The sequence below is a fragment of the Molothrus ater genome, chromosome 12 (assembly GCF_012460135.2).
Source record: "Molothrus ater isolate BHLD 08-10-18 breed brown headed cowbird chromosome 12, BPBGC_Mater_1.1, whole genome shotgun sequence".
Lineage (NCBI taxonomy): Eukaryota > Metazoa > Chordata > Aves > Passeriformes > Icteridae > Molothrus > Molothrus ater.
The window spans coordinates 6,001,740-6,019,968 of NC_050489.2; the positions used below are offsets into that span (position 1 = coordinate 6,001,740).

Below are 18,229 nucleotides of genomic sequence, written 5' to 3' on the forward strand. Positions count from 1 at the left end.
CGAGAGCCCGAGAGCGGCACGGCGGCTTTATAGGATGTGAAGACGCAACAACATCTGCACTTAGTCAGGTATTTGGAATTATCCCAAATCTCGAAGAATGGGGGCGAGTGGAAATTTTTTTTGATCTTACCGTAAAAGTGAGCTCAGCCTTTTTTTTTTTTTTTTTTAATTCCTCCCCGTGAACTTAAAAAAAAAAAAAAGCTACTAGGGTTGTTTGCTTTTTTTTTTTTTTTCCTTTCTTTCTTTCCTTTTCTTTTTCTTTTTTTTTTTTTTGGTTTTTTTTTTTTTTTGGCTGTTGCTGTTGCCGTGTCCCGGTCCCTGCTGGCGGGGTCCCGGCGCGGGCGGAGCGGGGGCGGGAGCGGCCCGGGCCCCGCGCGCCCCCCGCCGCCCCGGCCCTCCCCGCGCCGCGCGGCCCCGCCGCCCAGGGATGCGCAATCAAACCCGCAGCACATCGATCCGCCGGCGCTCGCCGAACTGAGCGCGGCGGCTCGGCAGTGAACTTGGACCGAGAAAAAAAAAAAAAAATTAAAAAAAAACCAAAAAACCAAAAAAACTGAGAGAGAGAGAAAAGAAAAAAAAAAAAAAAAAACAACAACCTGCCCCCAAACAGGGAAAACGAGGCAAAAGTGCTCCATCCCGAAGAGCCGGGTGCGTGGGGCGCGGGCGCTGCCCGCTCCCCGCCGCTCTGGCCCCGCGGGGCGGGAGCAGCGGCTCCGCTGGCGGGGGCGCCGCCGATAGCGGCCGCCGGCCGGGGCGGCCCCGACACCGCCCGCCCGCAGGCGCGGAGCGGAGCGCGGCGGCCGCGGCGCCAGCCAGGTGGGAGCCGGCGGGCTGGATGTGCCGGCGGGCGGGCGGCGCGCCGGTGAGTGCGGCCGGGGCGGGCAGCGCTGCGGGGCGCGGCGGAGAGCCGGGGCCACCGCCGCCGCTGTCACCGCGCGGGGCGGCCGGGATGGAGCGGCGGGCCGGGCCCTCCTCGCCGTGGGGGGCGGCGAGGAGAGGGGGGGGTCCCGTGCCCCGGCGTGGCGGGAGGCGATGGCTGCGGGGGGCTCCGGCGGGGAACGGGTGCGCGCGGGGGCGGAAAGGGAAGGGCTGCGGCAGGGAGCGGGGCGAGCGGCGCGGAGCCCGGCGGGCTGCCCTGCCTGTCCCTGCCCGGCCAGCCCTCCGCCGCCGCCGCGGGCGGCTCGGGAGACCGGCGCCGGGCGAAGTTGGGTAGCGGAGGGGGCGCGGCGAGGGGGTCGCCCCGGCCGGCGGGGCAGACCCCTGTCCGCCCCCGTGCCCCGTCCGGCGGGCGATGCGCGCTGAGTGAAGGCGCGGCCCGGGGCGGGCGGCGGCGGTGCCCCGCTCCCCCTCGGCGGAGCAGTTTGAGTGACACCGCGATCATCTCGTTTCCCTTCAAGCTTCGCCTGTTGCCGCCGCCGCCGCCGCCGCCGCCGCTCCAGCGCCGAGCCGGGAGTGGAGAGCGCAGGCTGAGGCTCCGCCGGCTCCGGCCAAGAGATCCCCTGTCTTTATGCCGTGATCTCCCAGCCCGGCCAGGCACCGGGGGCGCAGGGCGGGGTGGGGGGGACTGCGGGCTCTCCCCAGCCCTCCCGCCCGCACACCTCTTCGGGGGGCTTCCCCTCCTCCTTCCTCCGGGGCGATTTGTCAAACTTCCCCCCTCTTCTGCCAGCAGCAGCAGCAGCAGCAGGGCTGTCCTCTCCTCTGTGCCGCCTCCTCCTCCTCCGCCGCCGCCGCCTCCTCCTCCTACTCGGCATCGTGTATGCACAGCAACAAAAAATATATCCCCGACCCAGCCCTCGCGCCGAGGCTGGAGCAGCTCACCGGATCTCTGGGGCTGAGGCAACTCTTCCCACCCCCGCGCCCCGGCTGCCCCCCCCCGCCGGCGCCCGCAGGAGCCCAGCATGCCGAGGAGGAAGCAGCAAGCGCCCCGGCGCGCAGCAGGTACGAGAGCCGCTTCCCTTCCTTCCCTGCCTCCCCTGCCTTCCCTGCCTTCCCTTCCCTTCGCGGCCGCTGGCTTCTCCTCTCGCTTCCCTCCGTCTCTTTCATAACCGGCTCCCGGCGGGCTCCGCCGCCGCTCCGCGCCCCGCTGCTGCCCCGCTGCCCGCCGCTGCCGAGGGCTCTGCCGAGCAACTCCTGGGCTGGAGGCGCAGCGCCGGGCTGGGGGTTTTGGGGGGATTTTATTTATTTTTATTCTTTGGAGTGGGGGGCGCATGAAAGCCCGTTCCCCACTTTTGGTGCCCACTTTGATTTATTCCGAACTCTGCCATCGCCCGGCTCGGTTCTGGGGTAACCCTGTGCGAGGGGCAGCGGGTGTGTGCGGGCACACGCTGCTCGGGCTCTATGGTCGGTGTCACTCCGGGGCTGGGGGAAGCAGGAGGCGAATTTTGGTTATTTCCAGCCCGTACTTTGGCACCTACTTTGCTTCTCTCCTTCGTAGTCTTCATTCTTCTACATCCCCTTCCCTCACAGGCAAATGGTTTGTGAAAGCCAGGGAAAATATTCTTTTTATTTAATTTTTCTTTCCTATAAAAAAAGAGAGAGGGCATGTATAAAAATATGGCACGCTGTGAATGAAGTGGCAGGGACAAAGTGATTTGGAGGCTCTGCAGTGTTAGTTGAAGATCCGAGCCCAGAACTGGTTCCTTTGCCCAACTTTTACCTTTTTCTCTTCTGCCCTTGTACTGCACTGGAGATGTCTCTGCCGGACAGACAGACCGTCCTAGCTGGTCACTTTCTTTGGTAGCCTCTTCTGTTAATCCTATTGATTTCTTATTTATGAGTCCAGAGGAGAAGCTGCAAAGTAAACCAAAGGAGGGAAAAAAAAAAAAAAAAGAAAAAGGGTCTGTGTATTGTCAAGTGACTGGTGAATGTTTCTGATAGTGCCTTTGCAATTTCCACTGGTTTCTTTTTTCCTTTTTAGAATTACTTTTCGAGGCTTTGTGCTGGTGAGGTTTTTTGTTTGTTTGGCTTGTTTTCCTTTTGCCAGAAATGTCAACTCCTGTTAAACTTAAGCAGTATTTTTTTGGAAAAGCCAAATTGAAAAGAAAACAGTAGAAGAAAAGCCCTACATAATTTTACAGTAATCCTTAGTTGGGGATATGCAGGCTGGAAAAGGTTTCCTTGGCCTGTTGCCATCCTTGATTTGATGTCTGATTGATCGCCTGTCATCTGGCAGCCTTTGATCTATTCATTCCCGATAAACATCAATAAATCACTTGCCATGGTAACGCCAGCCTCGGTGACGTCACACGTGGCCTGTCAACTCTGGGAGCGCAACTTGAGGGGTCCTGGCGAGCGCTGCCACCGCTGGGCCCGGCCTGCCAGGGCCGCCAGGGCTGCCAGGCCCGGGCACGGACAGCTCTGCCGGGGGAGAGCCTCGAGGGGCCGGGCTGGAGCCGGGGAAGCTCCCCAGAGCATCCCTGGCAGCGCGGCTGTGCCTGGGCTTGGGACAGCGTGGGGCAGGGAGTCAGCCCTTCAGCCTGGGCTTGGGACAGCGTGGGGCAGGGAGTCTGTCCTACAGCCTGGGTTAGGCACAGTGTGGGGCAGGGAGTCTGTCCTGCAGCCTGGGTTAGGCACAGCTTGGAGCAGGGAGTCTGTCCTGCAGCCTGGGTTAGGCACAGCTTGGAGCAGGGAGTCTGTCCTGCAGCCTGGGTTAGGCACAGCTTGGAGCAGGGAGTCTGTCCTACAGCCTGGGTTAGGCACAGCTTGGAGCAGGGAGTCTGTCCTGCAGCCTGGGTTAGGGACAGCGTGGGGCAGGGAGTCCATCCTGCAGCCTGGGTTAGGCACAGCTTGGAGCAGGGAGTCTGTCCTGTAGCCTGGGTTAGGCACAGCTTGGAGCAGGGAGTCCTTCCTGCAGCCTGGGCTAGGGACAGCGTGGGGCAGGTAGCCTGGGCTAGGGGCTTGCTGGACCAGGTAGTCCTGCAGGCCGTGCTAGGGGCTTGCTGGAGCCCAGCAGTGCTCCCACACTGCCTGACAGCTTCTCCGAGTGGGGTGGTTTGAGTTTAGTAAACATCAAGGGGCTCGAGGAGTGACACAAATTGTAAATAACAACGTGCGTGTTTTCTTTCTTCTCTTCTTGGACAGCCGCATGGGTTCAGGCAGTGCTTTTGAAATAGGGAAATAGACTTCCCAGCGGTCTTACCCCGCATACAAACAGCTAGAAAGTTTGGAAAGTTTCTCTGTGCGGTGGTGATAGCATCTAGCAAACAATATCGTAGCCAAATACTTCGTGATAATATTTTGCTTTTCTGGCCCGTGCCATCAAATAACAATTTTCTAGAAAAATGACAGAGGTGAACTTCTCCTGATACTTGGGAAATTCTGTTTTGTAATGTGAATTTAGTCCTGCAAAATCTAGATTTTCCATGTGTTTTTCCATTTTCGACTGTGCTGTAAAGTGGGCTCTCTCTGTACAGACTGGAAGAAAGTGTTTCTGCACTAAACACACATTCTGAGGTATCCTTCTCTCCCTCCACCACTCTCTGTCTCTCCCTCCTTTCTCAAGTGAATCATCCATGATACGTGATCTATCTTTCATATTTAGCAGAAGTGTAATCTCTTTAAACTTTTAGCTTTTTGATAGCCACATTAAACATTTAGTATTGTGTATAATTGCTTCCCACTGAGATGCTGCTTTTATTGGTCACATTGGAAATGTTACTTTTTCTGATAGCAGTAAACGCAAAGGCCTTTTTTTTTAACACCTTAAAAAACAGCTAAGAAATAACAGGTTAGTTAAGAAATATTCATTACAAAAACTTGACTGCAGGACTAATAGGAGATGGAAGAATGGTTTTGCTCTATCAAAATGACCCGTCAAAACGACTTTGTTTCATATTTGATTTAATTGTCTCTCTCCTGACAGGCACATTCATCAATAGCTTAATGGTCAATCAGAAGTTGGCAGAGTGAGTGCTTTCATTCTTTCCCATACACTAGCTTTGGCTTTACTTTATCAAAATGCCTCTGCCTAATGGATATGGGGGATGTAGAATGACTGAAGGGCTACTTATTTGACAAGAGTGAAAAAACAAGAACATTCATGCTGTTGATAAGTGCATGAAGATAAATAAGTGAGCTGTATGAGGTGTTTTATTTTAAGACAGAAGAAACTTACTTTTTTTTTTTTTTCCCCTTTTTGGCTTGAGAGCTGCGAGTTATAAGGTTCATGACTGCTTTTGTGGCATACTGAGAGTGATGACAAATTGATTGCTTGGTACTGAGAGAGAAAAAAAGGTGGTGGTGGGGGGAGAATTAAAGATGTCTGCTGATTGGTAACTCAGGAAATCCAGTCCCCAGCAACCTTGAGAATACTCGAGAATTTTTTTTCTCCAAACTGAAAGGTCCGCTCAGCCATAAAAAAAGAAAAGTTGTTTTGCCAGCTTCATTAGTGTTCACCTAATTAGCTGTAAACCTGATGGATTCCTGACAGCTTTAATGATTGGAGATGACAAGCTCCACGCAGTGTCATCCAGCAGAATTAGGTTTGCAGCTAGTTTGATGTAATCAAGTTGATATTACACAGTCCTGGTTGCCTTTAGTTGTGCATTAACTCAATTTTCTGCTGCAGGTGACAAATGGGCTTTGGTACCTGGATAATCATGTCATAGGAATTAGGACCCTTTTAATGGTCTGGAGTAGAATAACAACAACAAAGAACTCTCAGCAGCACAGAGCTCGCAGACATAACAGACAGGTGCACAAATTCTTTATGTCTAGCCCAAGTGTTAACACCACACTGTGGAAGACTAAAGCTGTCTCTGAGAATCAAGAATCTGTAAAAATGATAATTTCACTTTGTTTGCTTTGAGACTCAGCTGAATATCATAGGTAAATTTGGGAAGGAGAGTCAGGGATTGCAATTTTATTCCTCACCTGTTAAAGCAAGAAGATAGTTAGAATTGCTGCTCCAAAGACTTTGTCATGTAAGTCAGGAGGAAGAAGGTATATTTACCAGTTAGAGGCTACTGTCTGGAGAAGCTAAGATATTGTATTAATAGAGGCCAGTCTTGTTCATGCAAACAGTAATTATCTATCCTTAAATTATGGCTTTCACTTGCAGCTTTTTTAGAAACCTATTTAAAAGATCAAGAAAATGTACTTCCTACTGACAGAAATGACTTAATACATATTTTGTGTACATACCTTGTGAGGAGGGATTGGGAACTAGTGGTTTGCTGGAATCACATTTAGTTTACTTATTTATTTATTTATATATTTAATAAAACAGTAACAGACAACTGCACCGAGTTTTCGAGGCTCTGGGAAAAAAAACCCAAACAAACCTGGGCCTATGGTTGTTTGTTATTTTTTTTTTTGCACAGTATGTTTTAAATCCTAGAGATTGCTGAATGCTTGAGGCTCTTCCCAACTTCTACGCTTGCATTCAAAAGCTGCACCTGGTCAGTGTGAGCACTGAAATTCACGGAATTGCTGCTTCAGAGGTGCGGAGCACTTCCACTTCCCAGGGACTTGAGTGCTGGTGCCAGCCCTCGGCCCCTCCAGCGCGGGGCTGGGGGTGCAGCACAGCAAACAGATGCAAGATGGCACACAGGTTGTGCCGCCAGATTTCCAGGCAGCTCTGACTCCGGCAACTCGAACGCTCGCTTTAATTTATGGCAATTGCTTGCAACTACATACATACCCCAAAAGTAAATGTAGCGATAAAGTAGGCTACCTATAAAGGTACTTGCAGTGTCAGCCCTTGGTATGTTATTTGCCTCCAAACCTGCCACATATTTCTCTGTTGGGCAGAGATTCTTCCTAGCAGCAAGCTGACAAAATGATTAGTTATGGCTGTCCTCTGCTTTTTTTTTTTTTCCTCGGCAAAGTGTGAAGGAACAATGCAAAAAAAAAAAAAAAAAAAGAAAAAAAAAGAAAAAGGGGCATAAATATAAAAAGGCTTGATAGATTCCCCTGAATATCTGCCTGGAAAACAGAATTTTCCAGAATCAGCTGCCATTTCTCCCATTAGCTTGACAGCTGTCAATTAGGGCTTCAGTGCTCTCCTGGGCCACAGTTTATTGCGTGCGGTTGATGTTGTCATTTTGTTCTCGGTTTTGCCTTGAGCACTATCATGAGCAGGAGTGAAATAGTCAATAACTGATGTATCAGCAGTTATTTCTTAAATTGGCTTACAAGTCTGCATTTTTCCTCTTTTTACTAAAGATTGTTTTGTAAAGTGATTAGAATGAATTGTGACTGCTGCAGGGTTATGGGAAATGCAGTGAAGCTAGGGTGAGTTAGCAGGATTAGAGTGGGTCCTTTTTGTCAGCCCTGCTTCCAGGATTAGTGGAAACTGTATAGAAAAGATCACCTTCAGGGTGAAGTGTGGGGTACATTTTTAAGCGTGCTACGTGCACGCTTATGCAGAAACATATGGTGGTACAGAGTGAATGAAAAGAAATCATCTGCCAGGACGTAAAGTAACCTACGTGTTACCTCTCTGAGCAAACCTTGGCACTGCTGGCTTTACGGTGTAGTAATCCATATTTTAATCCAATGTCGTGACTGCTTCCTAGAGAATCCAAATACAGATTGTCAGATTTTAACACAGCCCTGTTTTCAAGGTGCTGCTAGTGGATCAGGTATTGAGATGCCTGAAGTGTTGCATTGTCAAGTAGGAGTGTATGTGTGTGTATGGTTATGATACAAGACCAAAAATAACATAGTTGCTGAGCAGTCGCGTGTTATCTTATCTGTTAAATACTTCAGCATCATTTACTAAACAATCTACCTCAGGTGTTTTAGTCTGATTTTTTTCTTCCTCTTCTCTCTGTGTTTGGTAATTTTTTTAAAATTTAGTTACGCCCAAATTGTGGTTTATCAGCCTTAAGTTAAAAATGAAAGGTGAATACAATATATTGTATTTGGTAACAATGATATGGACTGGTACATCCAGACAGATAATATGCAGTTGTAATTAGAGTGAAGAGACAGGCATTCATTTTCAAATTCTTTGACACATGCATAAAATAGTCATATAATAAGATAAGATGACAATTTTATGTTAGGTTGATAAAGTGTCCCGATACATGCATTTAAATGTCTGTAAGCCTTTTTTTATCCAGACAGATTAATTCTAGTTTCCAGCATTTGCAGTTAGACATTAAATTAATTTTAAAAATCCCACTAAACAATGGATGTGTTGCTTTTTTGTGTGTGTATATGTCATAACCTAAAGCAGAAGGATTGAAAAAAATTTGTGCGATTGATTTTTCTTGATTTCAACATAACAAAAAAATAAAGCATGAAAATTGACTCAAAGGATTTAAAGCATAGTCCACGAGAGATTGTATTGTAGTTTTCTTAAGTACAATAATGCAGAATAGAACATTGTCAGAGCTTGAAATTGTTTGTTACCATTTTCATAAAAAGAACTGAAAGAGTTGAAATAAGTAGGGCTTAATTTCAGAGACTGTGAGATTCATCCTACTGCATTTGCCTGATTTTGCGCCTGAAAGATATTTTGGTCATCTCAGCAGAGAGCCAATCTGCAGAATTTAAACACTTCTCATTGCAGGCATCAACTTTAAGATATTTCTCAGAAAATGTTCAAAGGGTTTTTTTTCCCCTGGGGGTGGAGGGAGAGTAGGGAAAGAGTTACCAGAGGATCATAAAATATCTGAAAGCTCTTTGCCAATGCCATTACCTGGCCTCTTCGGGCTGTAAAGGGACAACTCTTCAAGAATAATCTAAGTTCGTATTTTAGACTTAATTATAAATTATTAATTAACTCTGTCAGGACACATGTTATTAATTATGACTCTCTTTTCTTCATTCAGAGCAGCTGTTGGGAATCACGTAAGTTGACTGTGCTTGTTGGTGTGGGAGTTTGCCAGTGAGGAGGCTCCATGGGCGGCCCGCCTCACCTCCAGCTGCCATCCCTTGGCGCGGCTCTGCCCGGCAGCGCTGGCAATGCAAACAAGTTCTGGGGCGGCCCGGTGTGCTCGCACTCAGCCACCATTGTCACAGGGCTGGCTTTGAGGTCCTGTCCATAAATAATTCCCGTTTTAGCAAGGCTCTGTGGTGCTGGGGAGGTGGGAAGGGCGGCGGCCAAGCGTTGGCGAGGGGGAAGCCAGGAGGTTTCCCTGCCCTTCCGCCAAACTCCCGCCAAACTTGGCGCACTGGCACAGAGCGGAGGGCTGCTTTGTAATTCGTTTGGAATGATCCAAATTCATTTACTTTTGATATTTCCATCATTAAATTGAGCCCTCTGTTTCGGTTTCTTATGTGTTCTTTGCGGAATGCATGTTGCATAAAATAGGCAATTTTTAATGAACAATTTAATGTAAATGGGTTCTGAATTTAAATTAATATTAATGAAGCTTTGAGTGAATTTATTTTGCATACGTAAAGGCTTGTAACTCTTTCACTCATACACTCTTGTCTTTATGTACTAACACATTGGTTAGGTGAATTGGCTAGTTTCCATATTTTGTGATTAAAAACTCTAATGGATTTTACATGGATATTTGTGCTAGCGCAGCTTCGCACAGGTTACTATTGCTAGTAAAAAACGTACCTGCCTTGATATTCAGATTTCTGTAGTTAACATTTCACTGTTATCTCACAGTTTCTGTATGTTTCTTCCTACTTTGGTTTCGCCTTCATGCTTAAAGAAAAAAATACTCCAACAACAGTAACCACAGTCAAGATGTTTTCTTTCTTTGGCTTACCTCTAATGCATTATGTATTTCGAAATGATGGGATGTTCTATAATTAATTCTGTTAGATGTAATTGCTATAATCACTTTGATGCTACACATAATAAAAGTAATATGGTAAGCATACGGAAAAATATAAACACCTTATTGTAACACTTTTTGTAAAATTCTTTAAAAAATCTTGTTCAGAGCGGAACTTCTGCTTCTGTATTTTGTCAGAGCTAAGATTTTTTTTCTTAAAGTACATTACTTTAGTAAATGAATTAATTTCAGATATTGAAAAGATTTTGACAGGCAGGTTGTCTTGTATGTGCGTGCGAATATCCCTGACTCTGTGCGGTACTAAAGATGTAGTTCATTAAGAAGCCAATCTTCAGTGTGGCTACAAGTGAGACATAAATATCTGTGTATTTCATGAAATGAGAGACAAATATGTACATTATATCAAAAGCCAGGACATAGGAAATAACACAGGAATGGAACTGTACAGTGGAAAGCTTCTTTGTAGCGCAAAATTATGGGAAATATAAAATGTATGAAAGGTAGCATGTAACTAGAGAGGGAGTTTTTCAGGCATGGTCCCAAGTGGGAAAAAGACTACAGAAGGTGATTTCCCTCCTCCTGCTTTTTTCTTTTTTTTCTTTTTTTTTTTTTTTTTAACAAGTAGCTTTGAGTTATTGTTTGCAAACACAGTTTTTGATAGAGAGGAAATGAAAAAAATATGTGCAATGGGTTAAGCTGTGTATCTGATATCCTTGATTCTGTAACAAAAAATGTTAATATGGCCATAGTTCTTAATTAGTTGCACACAATACTTAATGCTGCAAAGGTCACTTGGTTTTATGGTCCAGCTTCGCCTATGAATTTGTATGTTTCCCCCCAAATTTATATTTCTCTCTCATGTATTTTCTAAGCAATTGAGCGTGCAAATTGTGGTGAAAATGCAAACTAGAAACAGGATTAGAAAAAATACTTTTAGCTTGGACAAAGAAGAGATTTTATTTAATTTTTTTTTTAATTTTTTTTTTTTTTTTGCTGGTGTTATTTTCAAATAATGCACAGCTTTGCGTGGCGAGCAGCAGTATTACATTTAACTTCTGTAAGCTGAACAAACAAACCCTGACCAAGCTCTCGCTGGATTGTTCTGGGGAAGAACAGAACAGGGTGCTGTTTCTGAGTGTCTCTGGGACTGGGCTTGCTGCCGGCAGCCCTTTCCCTGCTAGGTCAAGCCTGTTGCTGGAGGGCCAGATCGCAGCAGGGGCCTCCAGGAGGCTTGGCCAGGCTGCTCCAGACTGGCAGCCATCAGTCATCCATCTGTGACACAGAGTCTGTTTTTGATGGCAGGGATGATAAAAGGCCTGGGAACTGTATAGGCCCTTGTAATCAGGGCCAGTGCTGACATCCTTCTCAACTTTGACAGCTTCTTCCTTTTCTCTCTTCACCGCCAAGACTGTCTCAACTGGATTTTTTTTTCCTCTCTCTTGTTTCATGTACTTGATCAGTCTCAGATGCTGGGAATTATTTTTTTCTGGAGGGAGGAGGAGTGTTTCTTTTGGTTTGTGGGTTGGGCAGGTGTGAGAGGAAGTCTGGTTTTTTTTTTTTTTTTTGTACTGTAGGCCTGTTGCTAATTAATGTTCCTCCATAAGATTCTGTCGGAGTTGAGTAATGTTTTTGATCTTTATGCCTGATAACTGCATACTTAATGAGATTTCAAAGCTGTGAGTGCAGCTCCCTACAATTATTGACAGATGCCTTTTCTTTGCCATTGGGTTCAGCTTCATAAATCCTCCTGCAGTAATGAGGTTCAGAAGTGCCACCCTGCCAGTGAGCTAATGAAAGAGGGGGGGAGGGAGGGAACAGCTCATGCCTGCCTGACACATTTTTTTCCTTTAAAATTTACTATGCAGATGTCAAGCTGTGGGACGATTACTTCAAACATGCTAATTTTTATCTTGCTTTTGTGTCAAGCCTGCATGCCATTTTTCCCCCCCAATAATAAATAAAAATAGAAACCTCAACCTATTTAAATTTTATCATGGATCATAACTATTGAAGACTTTGATATATGTGTGTTCTTTTGCAGTTTCCAGTCAGTGGAGCAGTTTTTTGAAATCCGAAGGGCAGAGAGAGGTTAAAAAATAAAAATCAAGGGGGGGGAAGAAAAAAAAAAAGGCAGCGAGCTGCCTCGGCCGCACGTCAGCCTGCCCTATCCGTGCACTTGAAACATCGGAGATTTCATTTTAGAGTTCTGAAACTAAATCCTGGTGGAGAATAGCCGCACCATGCCAAACAGTCGATTTCCTTTTCAGCAGAGCCATACATCACTGACCCACCCTTCCCTCCCGACAGAATGACATGTGTCATTTATCACTGGTCCTGGCAGAGCAGAGCCGGGGGGGCCCGGGCAGCTCCCGCTCCGGCGGTGCTGCTGCTGGATGTGCTGGATGTGCTGGATGTGCTCCGGCCAGAGCGGGGCAGGGAACGGGAACGGGGCCGGGAGCGCCCGGCTGTGCTGGGGGCACTGCCACGCTCACCCAGGAGGTGATGTGCTCTCATATCATCTGCTAAGTCGCCTTCTTCAGCCCCCTGAAGGTTTTCCCCTCCGGTATTCTTTCTGTCTCAGTCTCTCTTCGTTTCTCTTTTTTTTCCCCCCCTTTTTTTTTTTTTGAGTTTGGCAGTTGGGACAAACTGGCTGACACGTATCATTCAAGCAGCACCAGCTTGCTGGGGGTTGTGTAAATGAATCTGGGAGCTCTTGGTTTCACATGATTCAAACGTGCATTATTGAAGATGGATGTTCCTTAAAAAAAGATTGATGATGGATATCAGGCTTATAGTGCCATTTATCATTTTGAATATTATTTAGACTTGCCGTGTAAAGCTGTAACTTGAGAGTTGGATGAGCTGGGACAGAATGGAGGCCTCGGCGTGCACGTTGTGATTGATGGCTTTGCTTTCTCATTGTTTGTTACCAGATACTCGCCGGTCATTACAGGAGTGCCTTACAATTGTTTTAGGGGCTGGATTTCCGTGTGTGTATGTGTGTGTGTGTTTGTACAACAGGGAGAGGGACAGGCAGAGGCAGAGTTAAGTTTTTAGTGGGAGCATTTCAGTAATTGTAAAGAATGTAGACAAAGCCGTGGCCCGTGCAAGGATGCAGGCAGCCTTTTGCATGAGCACAGAGACTTGCCGTGTGTAACACTAAAATACAAACAGGACTGTGACTGATCCAGTGTAACACTGCCAGGCATTGCCACTTCCACCATAAAAATGTGCTTGTGAACAGATTAATACACTCCAGCTTCCTTTTGCTAACAGGATGCACCTTTTATTTTTTTTTTTCTGGGTCCCAAATAATGGCAAAGGAAAGAAGGTTCTAGGACACAATTATTTCAGCATTCAGATATTTCTTTCCCACCCACGCTCTTCATGCAGGATTGTGAATCCTTGAGCCTTGGTGTTCGCTCCCAAGTGTCCAGGGTGCTCCTGGAGGGTGGATGGCCTGGCTGTGTAAGTAGTGAGGGCAATCCCTTCCCTCTTTGAAGCACTTTTGCTGGAACCAGGACACCCCCACCTGCTGGAAGAATTAAGGAAACAGCTTTTTATAGGCAATTAGATCTTTCCTTGGAAGTGCAGGCAGGGACTTTCGGGAGGTAGACACTCCAACAATGGAGCAGCCTCAGCAATATGCAGTGCCAGAACTTCAGGTGTTGGGCTGTTTGTGTCCCTTCAGGCAAGTGCAATACCCAGCCTGGTTGAACTTGTTCTGAGCTGACAAACTATTGACTGTTCCTTGCCTGGTGCATCCTACAAAACTCAAATGATTTACAGGAGCAGTAGGTAAAATGAGACGAGAATTACTTTGTTGGATCAGTCTTGAATTTGCACAGGTAGCTGGTGTTTTTGAAACACTGCTTGTCACATCAACTTTTTCTTTGATTGCAGGATGCCCTCCTAGCAAAAAGGAATGACAGCAACACTTAATAAACATTTAGGTTAAAATGTTTTTTGTTTTTTTTTTAAAGCCAGCAGTAACCTTATATGTGTTTTATAGAAATGAGTTTTTCAGTTCCATTTACTTTTGGTACACTCAGTTGTCAAAAGTAAGGAGAATTCAAGTTTATGCCCTTCATTCAAGTCCAACACCATGAAAAAACTCTGAAAAAACATAATACTTTTTATAAAGCCTTCAACGGTATAAGGTAAAACTTTGCTCTGTTACTCCTGCGCTTGTGTAACGCAGTAGGTAATTGAAGTACAAGTGCCAATTTGCTGTAACAATTGTAAACACACCTTGATACAAATGGCATCATTGCATTCTTACTGATTAGAAAACTTTGCTATTAATAGACACAAAGTCCATTTCAGGTGTAATTGGTAAGGAGCTGAGTGCACTCATGGGAAGAAACCTTGTTTTGTTTTTTGTTCGCTTTTATTCTTATCCCTTTTTTCAGTTTTATAGCTGGAGACATGATTTATTGCAGCCATCCATCTTTGGGGCTCATCCATCACATCCTGGTTGCTAGGCAATCATGGCAGCAGCTGTTTGCTTTGAATCAGACAGAAAAGTTGTCAATCATCAAAGGCAGGTGAATAGCATTAGAAACACGCTATTGTCAGACGGAATAATTAATCAAAGAGAGAAAAGATAATTAAAAAGATATGACCCTTGCAAGTACTTGCTCTGGGTTGCCTGGAAAAAAGAAAAACTGCCTGGTCTTTTCTAGACACTTAAGCAGCTGAGGGCTGATAAAATATGCACTCTGCAGTGCATAGTTTTTAATTAATTGAAAAAGGTTCAACATTCAAAGACGATGCTGGAGAAAAGTCTGATTATGAGCATAAGTAATATTTATTGTTTGCATGAAAGGCTTGACATGGAGTTCTAACTTTCTGTCACAAATCTCCTGCATGCTTGCACTAAGCCTCTTTCAGCTTCACTATCTTTGCTGGCAGTTACTGGAGTGTGTGGTTGGTCTGTCCAAGTGAGGGTCCTACGGCTTTCATCCAGCCTTTTCATCCTGGGCCACCTTTCCAGGGCATTGTCTCCTTGGCTGTCCCCTGCAGCAGAGTTGGAGTGCACGAGCTCTGCCATCAGCAAGGCAGGCAAAGCTCGGTGGGGCTGCAGCACTGCCCTTTCTTCAGTACAGGAAAGGTGTCCAGGCAGCACCTATCTCATTTCCAATCAGCCTGAGGAATAGCAGGCTCCTGTGAGCCCGTTCTGAACCCTGATTTTCCAGCAATTTTCCAGTTTTTTGTAGCTGGGATGACGAGAAGGCTGCTGCAAAGCGCGGTTTTTGACTCCTCCAAGTTTGGGTGTCCTGGCAGTGGGTGCAGCAGAGCACACCCAGCCCAGGGTACACAGGAATGCACTTCTGGGTAGTGCAGTGCTGAGCAGGGTCTGTAAAACAGCTGGGCACAGCTGTGCTGCTGCCAGCAGAGCAGGGCTCGCTGCTGCTGCTGCCCAAAAGCTGGGTCTGAGGCTGAAATGTGGCACAGCATTTTTGTGAGAATGCAATGTCTTATGATTGACTGCTGGGCAAAATGCCCATGTAGTCCAAAAAACCCCAACTTTGGTGTTTGTTCAGGCTTTGAAGGAGTCTGTGGATAGACTGCAGGAGAACACAGGTATGATGATTGCATTAGCAGTGTTTCTTTTTTACAAAGTATTTTGTAAGTAGTGATGCAGAAGTGGCTGCCACGCTGCCCCTCTGTATTTTTCTACTTTTGTTTTCATACTCCCTTTACCCTGTTTTCTAGAAATGAACAAAGAAGCTTCAAGTTTGTGCTGCCAGGAGAACAAACCCCTGCTTACTTTTAATATCAAAACTAGATATTAGTGTTGATTATCAGCAAGATTTGCAAGGATACAGGCTGTGAAATACTGGGAATTTAAACTGCAGGATGAAAACCTTGTACACTGTTCTGCACACACCATCCCTTTCACACTGGCTGATGCCTCCGAGTGTTCTTTGCACAGCTCTTCGTGTCAGTGTGTCACAAGCAGCTCCTCTGCTAATTGTGTGTAGCCTGTATCACATTTTCTGCTCTCACACCCTGTTTCACTTGTAATCATTCCAGTATTTACTTAGAGGAGGAGAGAACACAGCTCAGAAGGAAACGGGGTGCCATCTGAGTGCTGGGTATGACACATCTGCTGCATAGAGCTATTCTTCCAACACTGGGGGCAGGAAGAAGCTCAGGCTGCAGCTAGCTTGGATGACTTGGAGAGATCTGTGTCCTCAAGTAACATTTCATATTAGTGATTCCTCAGAACGTCATGTTCACCAAAGTTTGTGTGAGAAATTTAAAAAAAAAAATCTCTTTAAAAGCATAGTAGCATTTGCTTGAGAAATATCATCTGTGCACTGCACAACCAAAGTCAGCACCCCCTTGGCTGATAGCCCAGCACTTCTATGTAAAGTTAGGATGTTGTCTGGAGTTGCTGGCAGGTATTTTTTTTTAGCAGGACTAACTCTTTTTCTTCTATATGTAATAGTAATTCAGGCTGACATATTACTGGCATTTTTTGTCATAGGTGAGTGGGCCCTGTGCCTGTGCAGGGCAGGTGGGGGGTGCTTGTGTACAGGAATGCAGTGCTTTCTCTAGCACATTCTGTGCATTAAAGAAATGTGGGATAGCCATGCCAGCATGGGAGGTGACATGTTTATGGCTAAGGAGCTCTTTCCTTCTTAGCTCGGAAGCAGATTTGTCTCCTTTTCACATATCAACACCTCTGATACCTTTTCAAGTATTTGCTGTATTTCAGATCTGCTGATCACTGTTTTATTTACTGATAGGGGAACTGTGGCAGTGGTTCCCTAATGGAGGGATATATAGTGCTGACATCAAGGAAATGTTGGCTAAGAGACACATGGATAGATGGCTGCATGTTGGACTATAGGTGGTTATTCTTAGTCTGATAGAGACTTTTTAGCACATTGTGTATGAAAGTTCCTGTGATAATGCTTCCTTTTGCTCATCAAGGTGAGATGCATCTTTTCCCTCTTATTTTTGCCAGTCTCTGTTCCATGCATGGTGTTGAGGGAAGCTGTTCCTCATTCACAATATTTATTGCACAGTTGAAAGAGTTTGGATTCTATGAAAGGGTTTTTCTGTCCTAGCCTCTTTCTCATCCTTCCCCATATGCAGGCTGCTTTTGCAGTTGTATAGGGAAAACTGTTTAGAAACTTGAAATACCTTGGTACTGAATATGGTAAAGCTGCATTGCCTTTTTGTTCATATGAAGTGAAAAATGGACAGAATAAGTCAAACATTAACACCGGCACAGATAGTAAACTGTTTTGCTTTAAATGGTGGAAGAATGTGCAAAGGGAGTTTAAAATAAACAGTCAAATAACAATCAAGCACTTGCCAGTGTTTAAGTCACTGTGTGAAGTAGAATGTAGTATGTCAGTAGGAACCACTAAGTTACATGGTATCTGTATACTGAGAAAAATATTTTGAGGAAAGATATATACATACATACAAATAAATAAATAAATACATTTATATATATATATATATATATATACACACACATAATGTGCTTGGCTGAATGTGAACTGGGTAAATGTGCAAGGCTTCCCTCAGCCCGTGCCCTGCCTGTTCCAGGCTGTGACACTGCAGCTCTGTGCCAGACAGTGCTCAGGTCTGTCCTACTCTCTGCCAGAGATCCAGGGCATCTCTCACTGGTTTTAGAGACCATGAAGTGTCCATGAAGGATGGAGGATATGCATTTCCTTTTTGAAGCTTTCTGATAGAAGAGAGACTTTTTATTCCACATTTTTAAGGTTAGTTGTCCTTTTTATTCCTTTCAGTGTAGCTTGCTGTTGCATCTCTTATATGCATGGTGATTTTAGAGCTTCAGTCCTACCAGCCTGTGAAACAGAAATATTTCTTATCTCCAGTTTTCAGTTTGTCAGCAGTGTGCTTAAGAAAAGTCTTCTGCAAGCTAAACCTGAAGCTTGGGAGATGTCCTGGTGTTCTCTAAGTGACTGTCCTTTGGTGTCCAAGCCACACTGCAGTGAAATGCATAAAAGACATTTGTATACACTTACTTATATGATGAGAAATACCCTGTTTTATTCAGCATGTTTTCTAGGATACCTCTTCAGAAATGACTGGGGTAAAAGATAATGGTTTTACTGTCGTAGGTGCATGATGACTAACTCGTGTCAGCTGATAATCCAGGAGCAGAGCCAGATGGCCTTGGAGGTAGGGAATCATCAGATAAAAGCCATCAGGCAGGGCACCGCTTTAATCCCTAGGGTAACTGTGGAGGAAGGAGCAGGGTTGGAAATGCCTTCAGGAGCAGGGAAGGAAGAACTAGAGCCATGCAGAGGAAAAGACTGGTAGGTAGTGATCTAAACCACTCTACGGTCCCTAAAATAGAAATACCTGAATTTGTGTGTTACTTTCATTCATTTGCCTTCAAAATAATGTATACAACTGTGCTGTTGTTTTAGAGTTAAACATATGCCTTGCTTTCTAATTAACCCCCAAATCCCTTTGCATTTGCCATATTAATTTAATTAGTTTGGGCATAAGAGTACAATTCTGGCAAC

At 45.6% G+C, this 18,229-nt stretch overlaps 1 protein-coding gene across 1 annotated transcript in view; it reads left to right on the forward strand.

Annotated features, from left to right (window-relative positions):
* The first annotated feature begins 1,513 nt into the window (after positions 1–1,513).
* TSHZ3 (teashirt zinc finger homeobox 3) overlaps positions 1,514–18,229 on the forward strand; it is a 63,977-nt gene continuing 47,261 nt past the window's right edge. Inside the window, exon 1 of the mRNA XM_036390592.2 lies at positions 1,514–1,938. Coding sequence (XP_036246485.1) covers positions 1,899–1,938 — 40 coding nt within the window. The 5' untranslated portion in view covers positions 1,514–1,898. The remainder of the gene's footprint in view (positions 1,939–18,229) is intronic.